Below are 12,711 nucleotides of genomic sequence, written 5' to 3' on the forward strand. Positions count from 1 at the left end.
ATACTGAGACTTTTGTAAGGTGATTCAGTTAGCATAGCATAGGCTTGGGCAAAATACAGCTTGTGGGCTATATCCAAACTGCCAAGCCACCGGATCTGGCCCATGGAGGCAGTGGGAACCCCAGGCAGGCTCCATTGCTTGCCCCACAGCCCTGCATGCCAATCAAACACAGATGCTGGGCGCTTTCTCTTTGAGTCCGGAGGGGAGAGGGGAAGATTTGGATGCTGTTCCTGCCCCCAGCACAATCTCATTGGCCGGGTTCTGGACAGACAATGGGCAATGGGTGCAGCTTGTTTGAATAACAGGCAGCCACAACACACAACCCTCCTGCTTACTCACTCAAGCACATGGCCGAGCAGGCAAAAACATTTTAAACTCTGCAAGCCTTTAACTCTGCAGGCAGGCTCGTAAGTCTCCTGGTGAGAACCTGCCTCTGGCACCTCAGCCCCTCCTTTCCTCAACCCTCTGCCCCCCAGTCCTGCTCTGCAACTCCACATGCACCCATACCCCCTCCCAGATCTGGAATCCCAATCTCCTGCCTGAGATCACAATCCCCTCCTACCCTAGGTCCCATCCCAAAACCCTACACCCCAATTCCCTGCCCTAAGTCACAAATGTCTCCTTTGCCCAAGCTCCCTCCAAGACTCTATTCTCCCTCCTGCACCCCAATACCTTGCCCCAAGCTCCTTTCTGCATCCAACCTCCATCCCAGACCCTGCACCTTCTCCATTAATACCAGGGAAGAGTGCAGCCTCAAACACTTTCTAAAATCTTGGGAGTGGCCCCCCATCAAAAATTAGTGCACACCCCTGGTATAGCACAATTAAGAACTAGTGGATAGATCTAAAAAAACAGGTGATTTGGAATTATTTATTTTATAAAATCACTGATTAAATTTGTAGACAACAAAAAGATTGGTTGACTGATAATTACAAAAATAGGGCGGTCATACAGAACAATCTGAATAATTTGGTAAGCTGGTCCTATTAATACAAATGTATTCTACTGCAATCATATATAAGGTTATACATCTGGGAACAAAAGAACATAGGCCATTCCTATAGAATGGGGGGCTGTACATTGGACTACAATGACTGAAATATCTAGTGGTCATAAAGGACAAATTCTTCAACATGAGTACCTAATTCAGTACTCTGCAAAAAAGAACCAAAGCAATCTCAGGATGTATAAATAGTGAGAAATGAACAGAGTGAGGATGTCATTACTGTATCTAGTTCTCATATCCACATTTTTAAAAAAAGTGTAAAACTGGAGAGGGCACAGAAAAGAGCCACAAAATTATTTGAGGACTGGAAAAAAACTTGTTTTACATGAGAGCTTTAAAGAGCTCAATCTTAAAAAAGAAAATCAAAAGTGGACTTGATCATGGTATATGAGTACCTACATGTTGAGACAATACCAGATAGTAAAGGTCTCTTTTGCTAGTGGAGAAAGCAGAATGAATAGCTAGAAGTTAAAACCAGACAAAATCAAGTTTTCATGGGAGAGTGATTAAACACTGGAACAAATCAGCAAGGGAAGTGACGGAATCTCTATCTCCTGATGTTCTTAAATCAAGAGTTGATGCCTTTGTAGACAGTATTTTTCATCATATACATTATTGGGCTCAATATAAAGGTAACTGAGTGAAGTTCTATGACCTGTGTTAAATAGGACCTCAATCTCTAGGTAGTCCCTTCTGGCCTTAAAAACTATGAATATCCACACCCATGGAGCATGTCCTGTGAAAACATACCCACCTCAGACTGTACTCTCAGAGGGTGTGTCTAGACTACACCTCTCTGCCAACAGAGAGATGTAGACTAGGCACATCGAAATTGCTAATGAAGCGGGGATTTAAATATCCCACACTTCATTAGCATAAAAAGTCCGCTGCTTTTTTTTGGCACGGAGCTTTGTTGGAGAAAAGCGGCAGTCTAGAGGCTGATCTTTCCAAAAATAAAGCCTTTGTTGAAAGATCCCTTATCCCTCATGAAATAAGGTTTACAGGATCTTTCGAAAAAGGCTTTATTTTTGGAAAGATCAGCCTCTAGACTGCTGCTATTCTCCGACAAAGCTCCGTGCTGAAAAAAAAGTGGCAGCCATTTTTATGCTAATGAAGCATGGGATATTTAAATCCACGCTTCATTAGCAATTTCGATGTGCCTAATCTATCTCTCTCTGTTGGCAGAGAGGTGTAGTCTAAACACACCCAGGCTGTGTCTACATTGGCACCCCTTTCCGGAAAAGGGATGCTAATGTAGACTTCGGAATTGCAAATTCCACGGGGGATTTAAATATCCCCCGTGGCATTTGCATTTACATGGCTGCCGCTTTTTTCCGGCTTGTGGATAAGCCGGAGAAAAGCGCCAGTCTAGACGTGATTCTCCGGAAAATAAGCCATTTTCCGGAGGATTTCTTATTCCTATTTGAAAGTAGGAGGAAAGTAGGAATAAGAAATCCTCCGGAAAAGGGCTTATTTTCCGGAGAATCATGTCTAGACTGGCGCTTTTCTCTGGCTTATCCCCAAGACGGAAAAAAGCAGCAGCCATGTAAATGCAAATGCCGCGGGGGATATTTAAATCCCCCGCGGAATTTGCAATTCCGAAGTCTACATTAGCATCCCTTTTCCGGAAAGGGGTGCCAATGTAGACACAGCCCCAGAGTATAGCATGTGACTCCATGCTCCACATTCTAAATATTCACATATACTATGCTCTATGATACTTTCAATACTTCACTCTTGTGCCAGTACCTTGTTATCCAGCGCTGTGATCTCCTGCTGGTTGGCTGTTGAGAGGAGAAAACTGCTCATTTGTCCTTTTAAGGGATCTTCAACTTCCACGTCTATGTCATAACAAGCTGTCTTCTTTTGGTCATTGGGGTCAACACTATGGAGAAGACAGCAACAGAACCCTGAATTGTACTTTAAATGTTAGGCTCATGTCAGTCCATGCTTTTAGCAGAATCTGCTGAAACTTCTTCCAGACTTAACTAGAAAAGAATGGGCATAATAGAGCGTCTTCTGTGGCACACTCAGAATCTACAGTCCCAACATCTCCTAGTTGGAGGCACTATAGGGAGCAGGGCACAATGGGAGCTTCAAGTGATGCTAGTCTTTTCACAGGAGTGCTGGCCTGGGGGAAAGCTCAATATTCCGGCAGGATCTGTTCCAGGGGATAGAGGCAGGTACCTTTTTAGAAAGAAGAGTTGGTCCAGTGTTTAGGACTGAGGACTAGTGAGAGACAGACAGATTATTTGCTCTACTACTTACCTCTTCTTTGACTTTGGACAAAACAGTTAAGTCTTTCTGTACTTCAACTTCCCATCTGCACCAAAGGGATAACAACATTTCCTTAAAGGGGGTTGTGAGGATAAATACATGAAAGTTCATGAAGCACCCAGATACTAGAATAATGGGGGCTGTGAAAGTATCACAAATACAAATTATCAGGGTCTTGGCTTGACAGAAAATGGAGGACTGTTTGGCAACATCTGCAGGGCAAAGAGGGAAATGGCTCACACTTCCTTTGTGGTAGAAAACCCAGGCAGTGCTGGGATGGATGGTATACTTACCTGATGATGTGATTTATAACTATGGGGTCTGGAGGCAGCAACAGGTTAGTGAGTCTCTGAGGAATTTCAGAAAACTTTAGCCGTGGACAGTCGAAGATCTAAACAAGGTAAAAGGTTTGTTAATATCTCGGGGGGGGGGGGGGGGGGGGAGGGGTGTAACCTACCTTGCAATTGAACAGGAAGGTGAGAAATCAAGGGCTCAAAAGTCAGGTAATTCTGAAAGCTTATCTATAGTTATGTTCCCTTGGCACTCTTTATATTAAAACTGCTTTCCTCAAACTCCAAAGGCACTTAACAATTTGGGATGGCCAGATGCTACTGGGGTGAGTAACATCCCTGCTTTAGAAGGAACTGCTCATTATAATGTTAGAAGATTAAGGTGTGACTAGATTATAGTCTATAATTATCTGCACATGGAACCAATATTTGATAATGGGATAACCAATCAAGCAAACATGTAACATGATCCAACAGCCGGAACTTAAAACTAGACAAATTCAAAATGGAAACATCCCCCCCTTAGTTGCCTCTTTTCTAAGCTGAACAGTCTCAGTCTTTTAATCGCTCCTTATACGAAAGCTGTTATACTATTTCTCAGAACCTTTTCCAATCACAATATATCATTCTGGTATTGGGGTAGCCAGAATTGCACACAATATTCAGGGTGTGGGTGTAACATGAATTTATATAATAACATTATGATATTTTCTGTTGTATTAGCTATTTGTTTCTTTATGGCTCCTATCATTCAACTAGATTTCTTGACTGTTGCTGCACATTGTTTTCAAAGAAGTATCCATGATATTAAGATCTTTCTTGAAAGGCAGCAACTATTTTAGACCCCACCATTTGATAAAATAACGTGTTTTGTGGATAAGGGAGAAGTGGTGGATGTGGTATACCTAGATTTTAGTAAGGCATTTGATATGGTCTTGCATGATATTCTTATCAATAAACTAGGCAAATACAACTTAGATGGGGCTACTATAAGGTGGGTGCATAACTTGCTGGATAACCATTCTCAGAAAGTAGTTATTAATGGTTCACAAGCCTGCTGGAAGCACATAACAAGTGGGGTGACGCAGGGGTCTGTTTTGGGACCGGTTCTGTTCAATATCTTCATCAATGATTTAGATACTGGCATAGAGAGTACACTTATTAAGTTTGCAGATGATACCAAGCTGGGAAAGGTTGCAACTGCTTTGGAGGATAGGGTCATAAGAAGAAGTTACTCACCCTGTGAAGTAACGATTGTTCTTCGAGATGTGCCCCGTGGGTGCTCCACTCCAGGTGTCGGGTCCCGTCCCGGCGCCGCGAATCGGAGAGCTATCAGAGCCGTGGTCCGCCGGACCGCGCATGCGTGACTGCCCGAGGCGGCGTTCGCGCCTTTGATGTGTTGTGCGCGGTCCGGCTTGCTCAATTCCTCTCAGCCGCTCCCTGAAACGATAAAATGAAAATACCGGAGCGGGGAGGAAGGGCGGGTCGTGGAGCACCCACGGGGCACATCTCGAAGAACAATCGTTACTTCACAGGGTGAGTAACTTCTTCTTCTTCTTCGAGTGGCCCCGTGGGTGCTCCACTCCAGGTGACTTCAGAGCAGTACTCGAACACTTGAGCGCTCCGGGACTAAGGTTTATGGCTATGCGAAAGTACTGCTGTAGCCACGGAGGAATCGGCAGCAAATTGGTTTACTACAGCGTAATGCCTCATAAAGGTAGAATGCGATGACCATGTTGCTGCTCGACAAATGTCTCGGAAAGGAACACCTCTAAGAAAAGCTGTAGTCGTGGCTACTGCTCTCGTAGAATGGGCCTTAGGAGTACCCGCAAGAGGTTTGTTATGTATAGAGTAGCAGGTTGTAATACACGACACTATTAACCTCGCAATCCGTTGGGAAGTGATGGGTTGTCCCTTGGTTCGATCTGCTAATGACACTATTAGACGGTCCGATTTCCTAAAGTGTCGCGTTCTTTCGATATAAAAGGCTAATGCCCTCCTCACATCGAGCGTGTGCAATCGTGCATCTTCCCTTGAAGTATGAGGCTTGGGATAGAAACAGGGGAGAACAACTGGCTCGTTGATGTGAAAATCCGAACAAATTTTTGGAACAAAAGCTGGATGAGATCTCAACGTTACCGACTCTTTAGTAAACACCGTGTAAGGCGGTGATGACATGAATGCCGCTATTTCACTCACTCTGCGAGCTGATGTAATGGCAAGCAGAAAAAGCAACTTGGTAGTTAGAAGTTGCAACGGTATCGTAGCCAAGGGCTCAAAGGGGGGGCGTGTCAAGGAATCCAGAACAAAGTCTAAATTCCAGGAAGGTGGTGGTGGTCGCCGTGGTGGGTTGAGATTTGTAAGTCCTTTTAGGAACCTCCTTGTGATGGGATGAGCAAATACAGAAAACCCATCCTGACCTTGATGAAAAGCACTAATTGCTGCTAGATGCACTCGCAGCGAGGCTATCGCAAGGCCCGTGTCGTGGAGGTGTAAAATGTAATCAAGTATCTGGGATATTCCTGCGACGTAAGCATCCCTACCATCAGTGCTACACCACGTTTCAAATCTGGCCCACTTGGCGAGGTAGGTCTTTCGAGTGGAATCTTTTCTGCTGTGTACTAATACTTCCTTGACTCTCTGCGAACATGATCGTTCGATTGGATTGAACCAGCGAGCATCCACGCCGTGAGGTGTAATGTTTCGGGTTTCGGATGGGAAAGGGAGCCGTTGTCCTGAGTCAAGAGATCCGGAAGCAGAGGAAGGGTATACGGTGTCCTGATGGACATCTGGTGGAGTACTGAATACCAAGGCTGCCGTGGCCACGCTGGGGCTATGAGAATTACTCGAGCCCTTTCTACAGTGATCTTTTCCAGGATCCTGGGAACTAGGACGATCGGGGGAAAGGCGTATAGCAGTGCCGTTCCCCAATTGTGGAGAAAAGCGTCTCCCAAGGAGCGATGTCCGATCCCTGCCCTGGAGCAATAATAGGGGCACTTGGCATTGGCAGCAGTAGCGAACAGATCTATTGAGGGAAACCCCCATTGGGCGAAAATACCGTGTAGAATGTCCGTGCGAAGTTCCCACTCGTGGTCGTGGGGAAACAGCCTGCTGAGTGAGTCCGCAATAGTATTCTGGACACCCGGCAAATAGGAAGCTGTTAGGATGGTATTGATGCGGGTACACCAGTTCCACAAGTGCATCGCTTCTATACAGAGAGATCGGGATCGAGCCCCTCCCTGTCTGTTTACATAATACATGGTGGCAATATTGTCCGTAAGGATTCTGACAGTCGTGTTCCTTATATGGGACTGAAAATGCTGACATGCATGACGTATTGCTCGTAACTCGAGAATGTTGATATGTAAGAGCATCTCCTGCGGGGACCAGCGACCTTGAACCGTCATGTCGTCCATGTGCGCTCCCCAGCCAGTAAGGGACGCATCTGTTGTTATTTGCTTCGACGGTTGCGGACGGTGAAAAGGAATGCCCGCCATAACATTGGTCGGCTTGGTCCACCACTGTAGGGATTGTTGTACATGTGACGGTATCGCCACCACCTTGTGAATGCTGTCCTTCATCGGAGTGTATACTGTACTCAGCCAGTGTTGAAGGCAGCGAAAATGTAACCTTGCGTTTTGAACAATAGTTGTTGAGGCGGCCATGTGTCCCAGTAGTTGTAACGGTACTCTGACGGGGATCGTTGGAGCATACGTCAGGGTGTGAACAAGATCTTGAATGGCGGCAAAACGTTCGGCAGGTAAATAAGCGCGCGCTGTTCTCGAATCGAGCCTCGCTCCTATGAAGACCAGATCTTGTGTAGGTTCTGGCGAGGATTTCTGCATGTTTATGAGTAGACCCAGAGAGTGAAAAACCTGAGAGGCTGTTGTCACCATGTGTTTGGCCTCTGAATATGTTTGACCTCTTAGGAGGCAATCGTCCAAGTATGGGAAAATTGTCACTCCCAGTCTGCGCAAGTGGGCAGCCACTACCGCTAAAGTTTTGGTGAAAACTCTGGGTGCACATGCCAAGCCGAAGGGTAGTACTTTGTACTGGAAATGTTCTTGACTTAGCTGGAAGCGGAGAAAACGCCTGTGTGCCACATGGATCGCTATGTGGAAATAGGCGTCTTGGAGGTCGAGGACTGCAAACCAGTCTCCCTTGTTCAACGACGGAATGATGGCATTTAGGGTCACCATCTTGAAGCGATGTTTCCTGAGGTAGCGGTTTAGCTTGCGTAGGTCCAAAATGGGTCTCCACCCTCCTGTCTTCTTTGGGGTAAGGAAGTACCGGGAATAAAAACCTTTTCCCTGGAACTGACTTGGTACCCTCTCTATAGCACCGATATTCAGTAGGCGCTGAACTTCCTGTTTCAGCAAATGTTCGTGAGAGGGGTCCCTGAAAAGGGACGGGGTAGGAGGGATGGTGGGGGGAATGGATAGAAAGGGGATGGAGAGACCAAATTGTACCACCTCCAGAACCCACTTGTCCGTGGTGATACTGGACCAGTGAGGGAGGTACCGTTTTAATCGATGGTGAAACATGTGTAAAGAGTCCTGTGGTACGTTGAACGTGGGGGTCGTGCTTGCATCCTCGACGGGAAAGTCAAATTTGCTGCTTAGGTGCAGGTTGATTGGATGAACGGTTCGTTTGAGATCTTTTACGTTGAGGACGCTGCCGGAAGCGCTGACTGTTTTGGGGACGTGATTGATTCTTATTGAATGCATAATCGTACCTCCGTTGGTAAGGATAGTAACGTTTACGTTTATAGGGAGGTGTGTACATTCCCAAGGTACGTAAAGTGGTACGGGAGTCTTTGCCAGAATGAAGAACTTCGTCGGTGTTACTAGCGAAAAGCTTCTGTTTATCAAAGGGTAGATCTTCTACTTTATTCTGAAGCTCCCGTGGAGTTCCAGCAGATAATAACCAGGAAGACCGCCTCATTGCGACCCCCGTAGCTGTGGCCCGTGCAGCTGTGTCGGCCACATCCATGGCCATCTGCAAAGTAGTATTACAGGCTATATATCCTTCTTGGACTATGGCTTTCAGTAAGGGTTTCTTGGCATCAGGTAGATATTGTAGTAGCTCTGTAAGCTTTGAGTAATTATCAAAATTGTGGTTAGAAAGGTGGGCTGTATAATTTGCGATTCGTAACAATAACGTAGCCGAAGAGTAAACCTTTCTTCCAAACACATCCAATTTTTTATTATCCTTGTCTTGGATTGTATTCTTATATTGAGGAGCCTTAGCCCTCCGCTGTACCGCCTCAACTACAAGAGAGTTGGGTTGGGGGTGGTTGAAAAGGAAATCCAGTCCTTTAGCAGGTACGAAATACTTTCTATCAACCCTCTTACTAGTTGGGGCAGCCGATGTAGGGGTTTGCCATATTTCGTCTGCCACTTCCATGATGGCCTCATCGATAGGGAGGGCGATTCTTGCCCGTTGTTGCTGTCGCAAATTCTTTAAAAGACAATGTTTCTTCATGGGAACGTCTGTTAACTGTATTTCCTGTGTGTTTGCAACCCTTTTGAATAGGTCCTGGAAGTGCTTCAGGTCATCCAAGGGAGAGGCATCATCTGGAATCATTGCTTCATCCGGTGACGACGAAGGACAGTCAGTTGGAGAAACGTGTGGCCGAGGATCTTCTGTCTCGGACAGTTGGCCCTCTTCTGGTTCTGAGTGATCCTGATGGATGGTTAAGCTTTCTGATGGAGGTGATGAAAACAATCTTTGTGGACGCTCTGGTAAGTGCTGCGCACTGGGTGATAGACAGTTACGTGAAGAACTCCTATAAGATAGGGTAGCGCGACCAGGGTGGGGGCGATCATATTCAGCCCTATGGTAGCGATCATAGTAACGGTCAGAACGTGCTGGTGAAGAGTATCTGGAGGATCTTGAACTGCGAATATAGTAGATCCGTCGTGGCGACCGCCTAGGTGATCTATGCCTTGATGAACTCCTTGGGGAGCGAGAACGTGATGGGGGGCGTCTTGTTTCTATATAGACCGTGTCCCCATGGGAAGGTCCTCTTAGCACTTGATAAGATGGAGAAAGACTATAGTCCCGGTGCCTTCGGTACCTGGGTGGAGAAGGAGACGGTCCTGGAGAGAAGGTAGGCGATGGGGAAAGCGCCCTGTAAGTTTCTCTCTCTGCGGCTTTGCAATGCAGTGAAGCCTTGTCAATTTCTCCTGCTGGTGGAGAGCTCGGTGCCGCACGCGGCTGTAATGCCTCTGTATCGCCACATGGGGGCAGCGTTGACCGTGCCGACGAAGAGCCCGGTGCCGGCAGATCAGCCAGCGGTGCCGCCTGAGAGACTTGGCGGCTCGGCACCGAGGGGTTTAAAATCTCCGCCGCCGGCGCCGCTTGGGCGGCAGTTGGCGGTGCCGGCTTTCGCGCTCCTGCCGATGCTGGTTTCTGCGCGGTTTTTGGAGCCGGTGCCGGTCTCGTCTGACCAGGAGCCCGTTTCTGCCCTGGGACTGCTGACCCAGATGCCTCGTCAGGGCATCTTGTTTTAGTGGTGTCTGGCAGCGATCGAGCTGGGGACGCCTTAGCCTTTTTTGTAACGGCTGTCCTGGGAGACGTTGCCCGCCGTTTCTGGGCTGCTATGCCAGAGGCGGGTATGGCATCGGACTCCAGCGCCTTGCCATAAAGAATAAGTTTGAGGCGCAAGTCTCGGTCCTTACGAGCCCTCGCCGTTAACTTGCTACAGTGAGTGCACTTCTGGGGGACATGCGTCTCACCCAGGCACCTCACACAAGAATCATGACCGTCTGATATCGGCATAGGGTCCTGACAGACGGAGCATTTTTTAAAACCGGGGGATCCCGGCATAGTGAATTAAGGAGGAGGGAGAAATTGAGTACTCTCCTCCACTTGTCCCCTCAACTGGCTGTGAGATCCAGTCCGTTTTTCTTCTTCTTCTTCTTTTTTTTTTTTTTTTTTTTAAGTAAAAACCAACAAGAACTAATTAACTAATCAGGCTCTGAACTATTTACAAATGTGAAGGCTTCTTTGAAAAAGCTGTTGCGAAGTGAAACTGACAAGTAGGAGCTCTCGTCCGCGACCGAGGGCGGCTGAGAGGAACTGAGCAAGCCGGACCGCGCACAACACATCAAAGGCGCGAACGCCGCCTCGGGCAGTCACGCATGCGCGGTCCGGCGGACCACGGCTCTGATAGCTCTCCGATTCGCGGCGCCGGGACGGGACCCGACACCTGGAGTGGAGCACCCACGGGGCCACTCGAAGAAGAATTCAAAATGATCTTGACAAATTGGAGAAATGGTCTGAGGTAAACAGGATGAAGTTTAATGAGGACAAATGCAAAGTGCTCCACTTAGAAAGGAACAGTCAGTCTCACACATACAGAATGGGAAGCGACTGTCTAGGAAGGAGTACTGCAGAAAGGGATCTAGGGGTCACAGTGGACCACAAGCTAAATATGAGTCAACAGTGTGATGATGTTGCAAAATAAGCACACATGATTCTGGGACGCATTAACAGGTGCATTGTGAGCAAGACACACAGGCTATGTCTACATTGTGCATTCTTGCACAAGAAGATATGCAAATGAGCTGTGCTGATGAATATCACCATGCCTCATTTGCATACCTAACGATCTACCATTTTTGCGCAAGGGGCTTTTGCGCAAGAAAGAGCAGTCTACACTGCTTCTTCTTGCGCAAACCCCCCCTCTTGTGCAAGAGCCGTTCTGCCGCTTATTTTCAGGCAGAACGGCTCTTGCGCAAAAGCCCCTTGCGCAAAATGGTAGCTCATTAGGTATGCAAATGAGGCACAGTGATATTCATCACCATGCCTCATTTGCATATCTTTTTGCGCAAGAATGCGCAATGTAGACATAGCCGAGAAATCATTCTTCCACTCTACCCTGTGCTGATTAGGCCTCAGTTGGAGTAGTGTGTCCAGTTCTGGGCACCACATTTCAAGAAAGATATGGAGAAATTGGAGAAGGTCCAGAGAAGAGCAACAAGAATGATTAAATGTCTAGAGAACATGACCTATGAATGAAGACGGAAAGAATTGGGTTTGTTTAGTTTGGAAAAGAGAAGACTCAGAGGGGACAGGATAGCCATTTTCAGGTATCTAAAAGGGTGTCACAAGGAGGAGGGAGAAAAATTGTTCTTCTTGGCCTCTGAGGATAGAACAAGAAGCAATGGGCTTAAACTGCCGCAAGGGAGGTTTAGGTTGGACATAAGGAAAAACTTCCTAACTGTCAGGGTGGTTAAACACTGGAATAAGTTGCCCAGCTGCTCATGACACTCTCAGTAGCACAGCACTCCATGAACATTCACCCACAGCAGCTGTTTCCTCTGCAATGACTAGTCATTAAACAGTGTCCAATTCCAGGTCTCTGCCTTTATATTCAAAGACATACATGGAACTGGCCCCAGCTCCCTGAGGTATCTCTCTTTCTCCACGACCCTTGACTCATACCACTGCTATCCTCCAACAAAACTATGGAACCAGAGATTATTTGGGGAAGACTCATGACTGAAAGAGACAGAACCATCCTAGAAACCAGACCAAGACTGTGTAACTCACTGCCATATGAAATAAGAATGGCCACCAATCCCACCTCTTCACCCATGCTCTCCTGAAATAACACCTTCATCAAACCAACACTTCTACATTGCCACAGTTCAAAACAAAACCTAAATACACATGTTGCTAGCAAGGAAAGGAGGGAGGGAAACTGAGATGAAATCAATGTTTCAGAGTGGTAGTCATGTTAGTCTGTAACTCTAAAAATAATGGGTAGTCCTGTGGCACCTTTCATACAAACAAATTTATTAGGTCATGAGCTTTCATGGGTGAAATATCTTCACCAGATGAGTTGGAGTGGAAAATTATATATAACAGTACAAGAAATTACCTGTCAGTTGTAGGACCAGTGTTAATGAAGCTAAATAAGTAAGGCCGAGTGTGTCTCATTTATAGAATTTGATGTGAAAATGAGAATATCAAAGGCAGGGAAATTAGTGCATTAACCAGTTAAGATCTTTATTGAAGCCTAAGTTGACAGTGTTGAACTTATAAATGAACTCCAGTCCAGCAGTCTCCCTCTGTAATCAAGTGACAACATTTTTTGTAGAAGAATGGCAACTTTTAAACCATCATTGA

The 12,711-nt window shown here is 46.5% G+C and overlaps 1 protein-coding gene across 20 annotated transcripts in view; it reads right to left on the reverse strand.

Moving 5' to 3' along the window:
* Positions 1-12,711, reverse strand: part of SMARCD3 (SWI/SNF related BAF chromatin remodeling complex subunit D3) — a 290,614-nt gene that overhangs the window by 33,651 nt on the left and 244,252 nt on the right. For all 20 annotated transcript variants that reach the window (XM_075917551.1, XM_075917539.1, XM_075917552.1 and 17 more), the window contains 2 exons: positions 3,577-3,674; positions 2,756-2,891 (listed from right to left, as the gene is read on the reverse strand). In XM_075917551.1, the coding sequence (XP_075773666.1) occupies positions 2,756-2,891; positions 3,577-3,674 (234 nt within the window). The remainder of the gene's footprint in view (positions 1-2,755; positions 2,892-3,576; positions 3,675-12,711) is intronic.

This window comes from Pelodiscus sinensis, unplaced genomic scaffold (genome assembly GCF_049634645.1).
Source record: "Pelodiscus sinensis isolate JC-2024 unplaced genomic scaffold, ASM4963464v1 ctg63, whole genome shotgun sequence".
In the NCBI taxonomy this organism is placed as follows: domain Eukaryota; kingdom Metazoa; phylum Chordata; order Testudines; family Trionychidae; genus Pelodiscus; species Pelodiscus sinensis.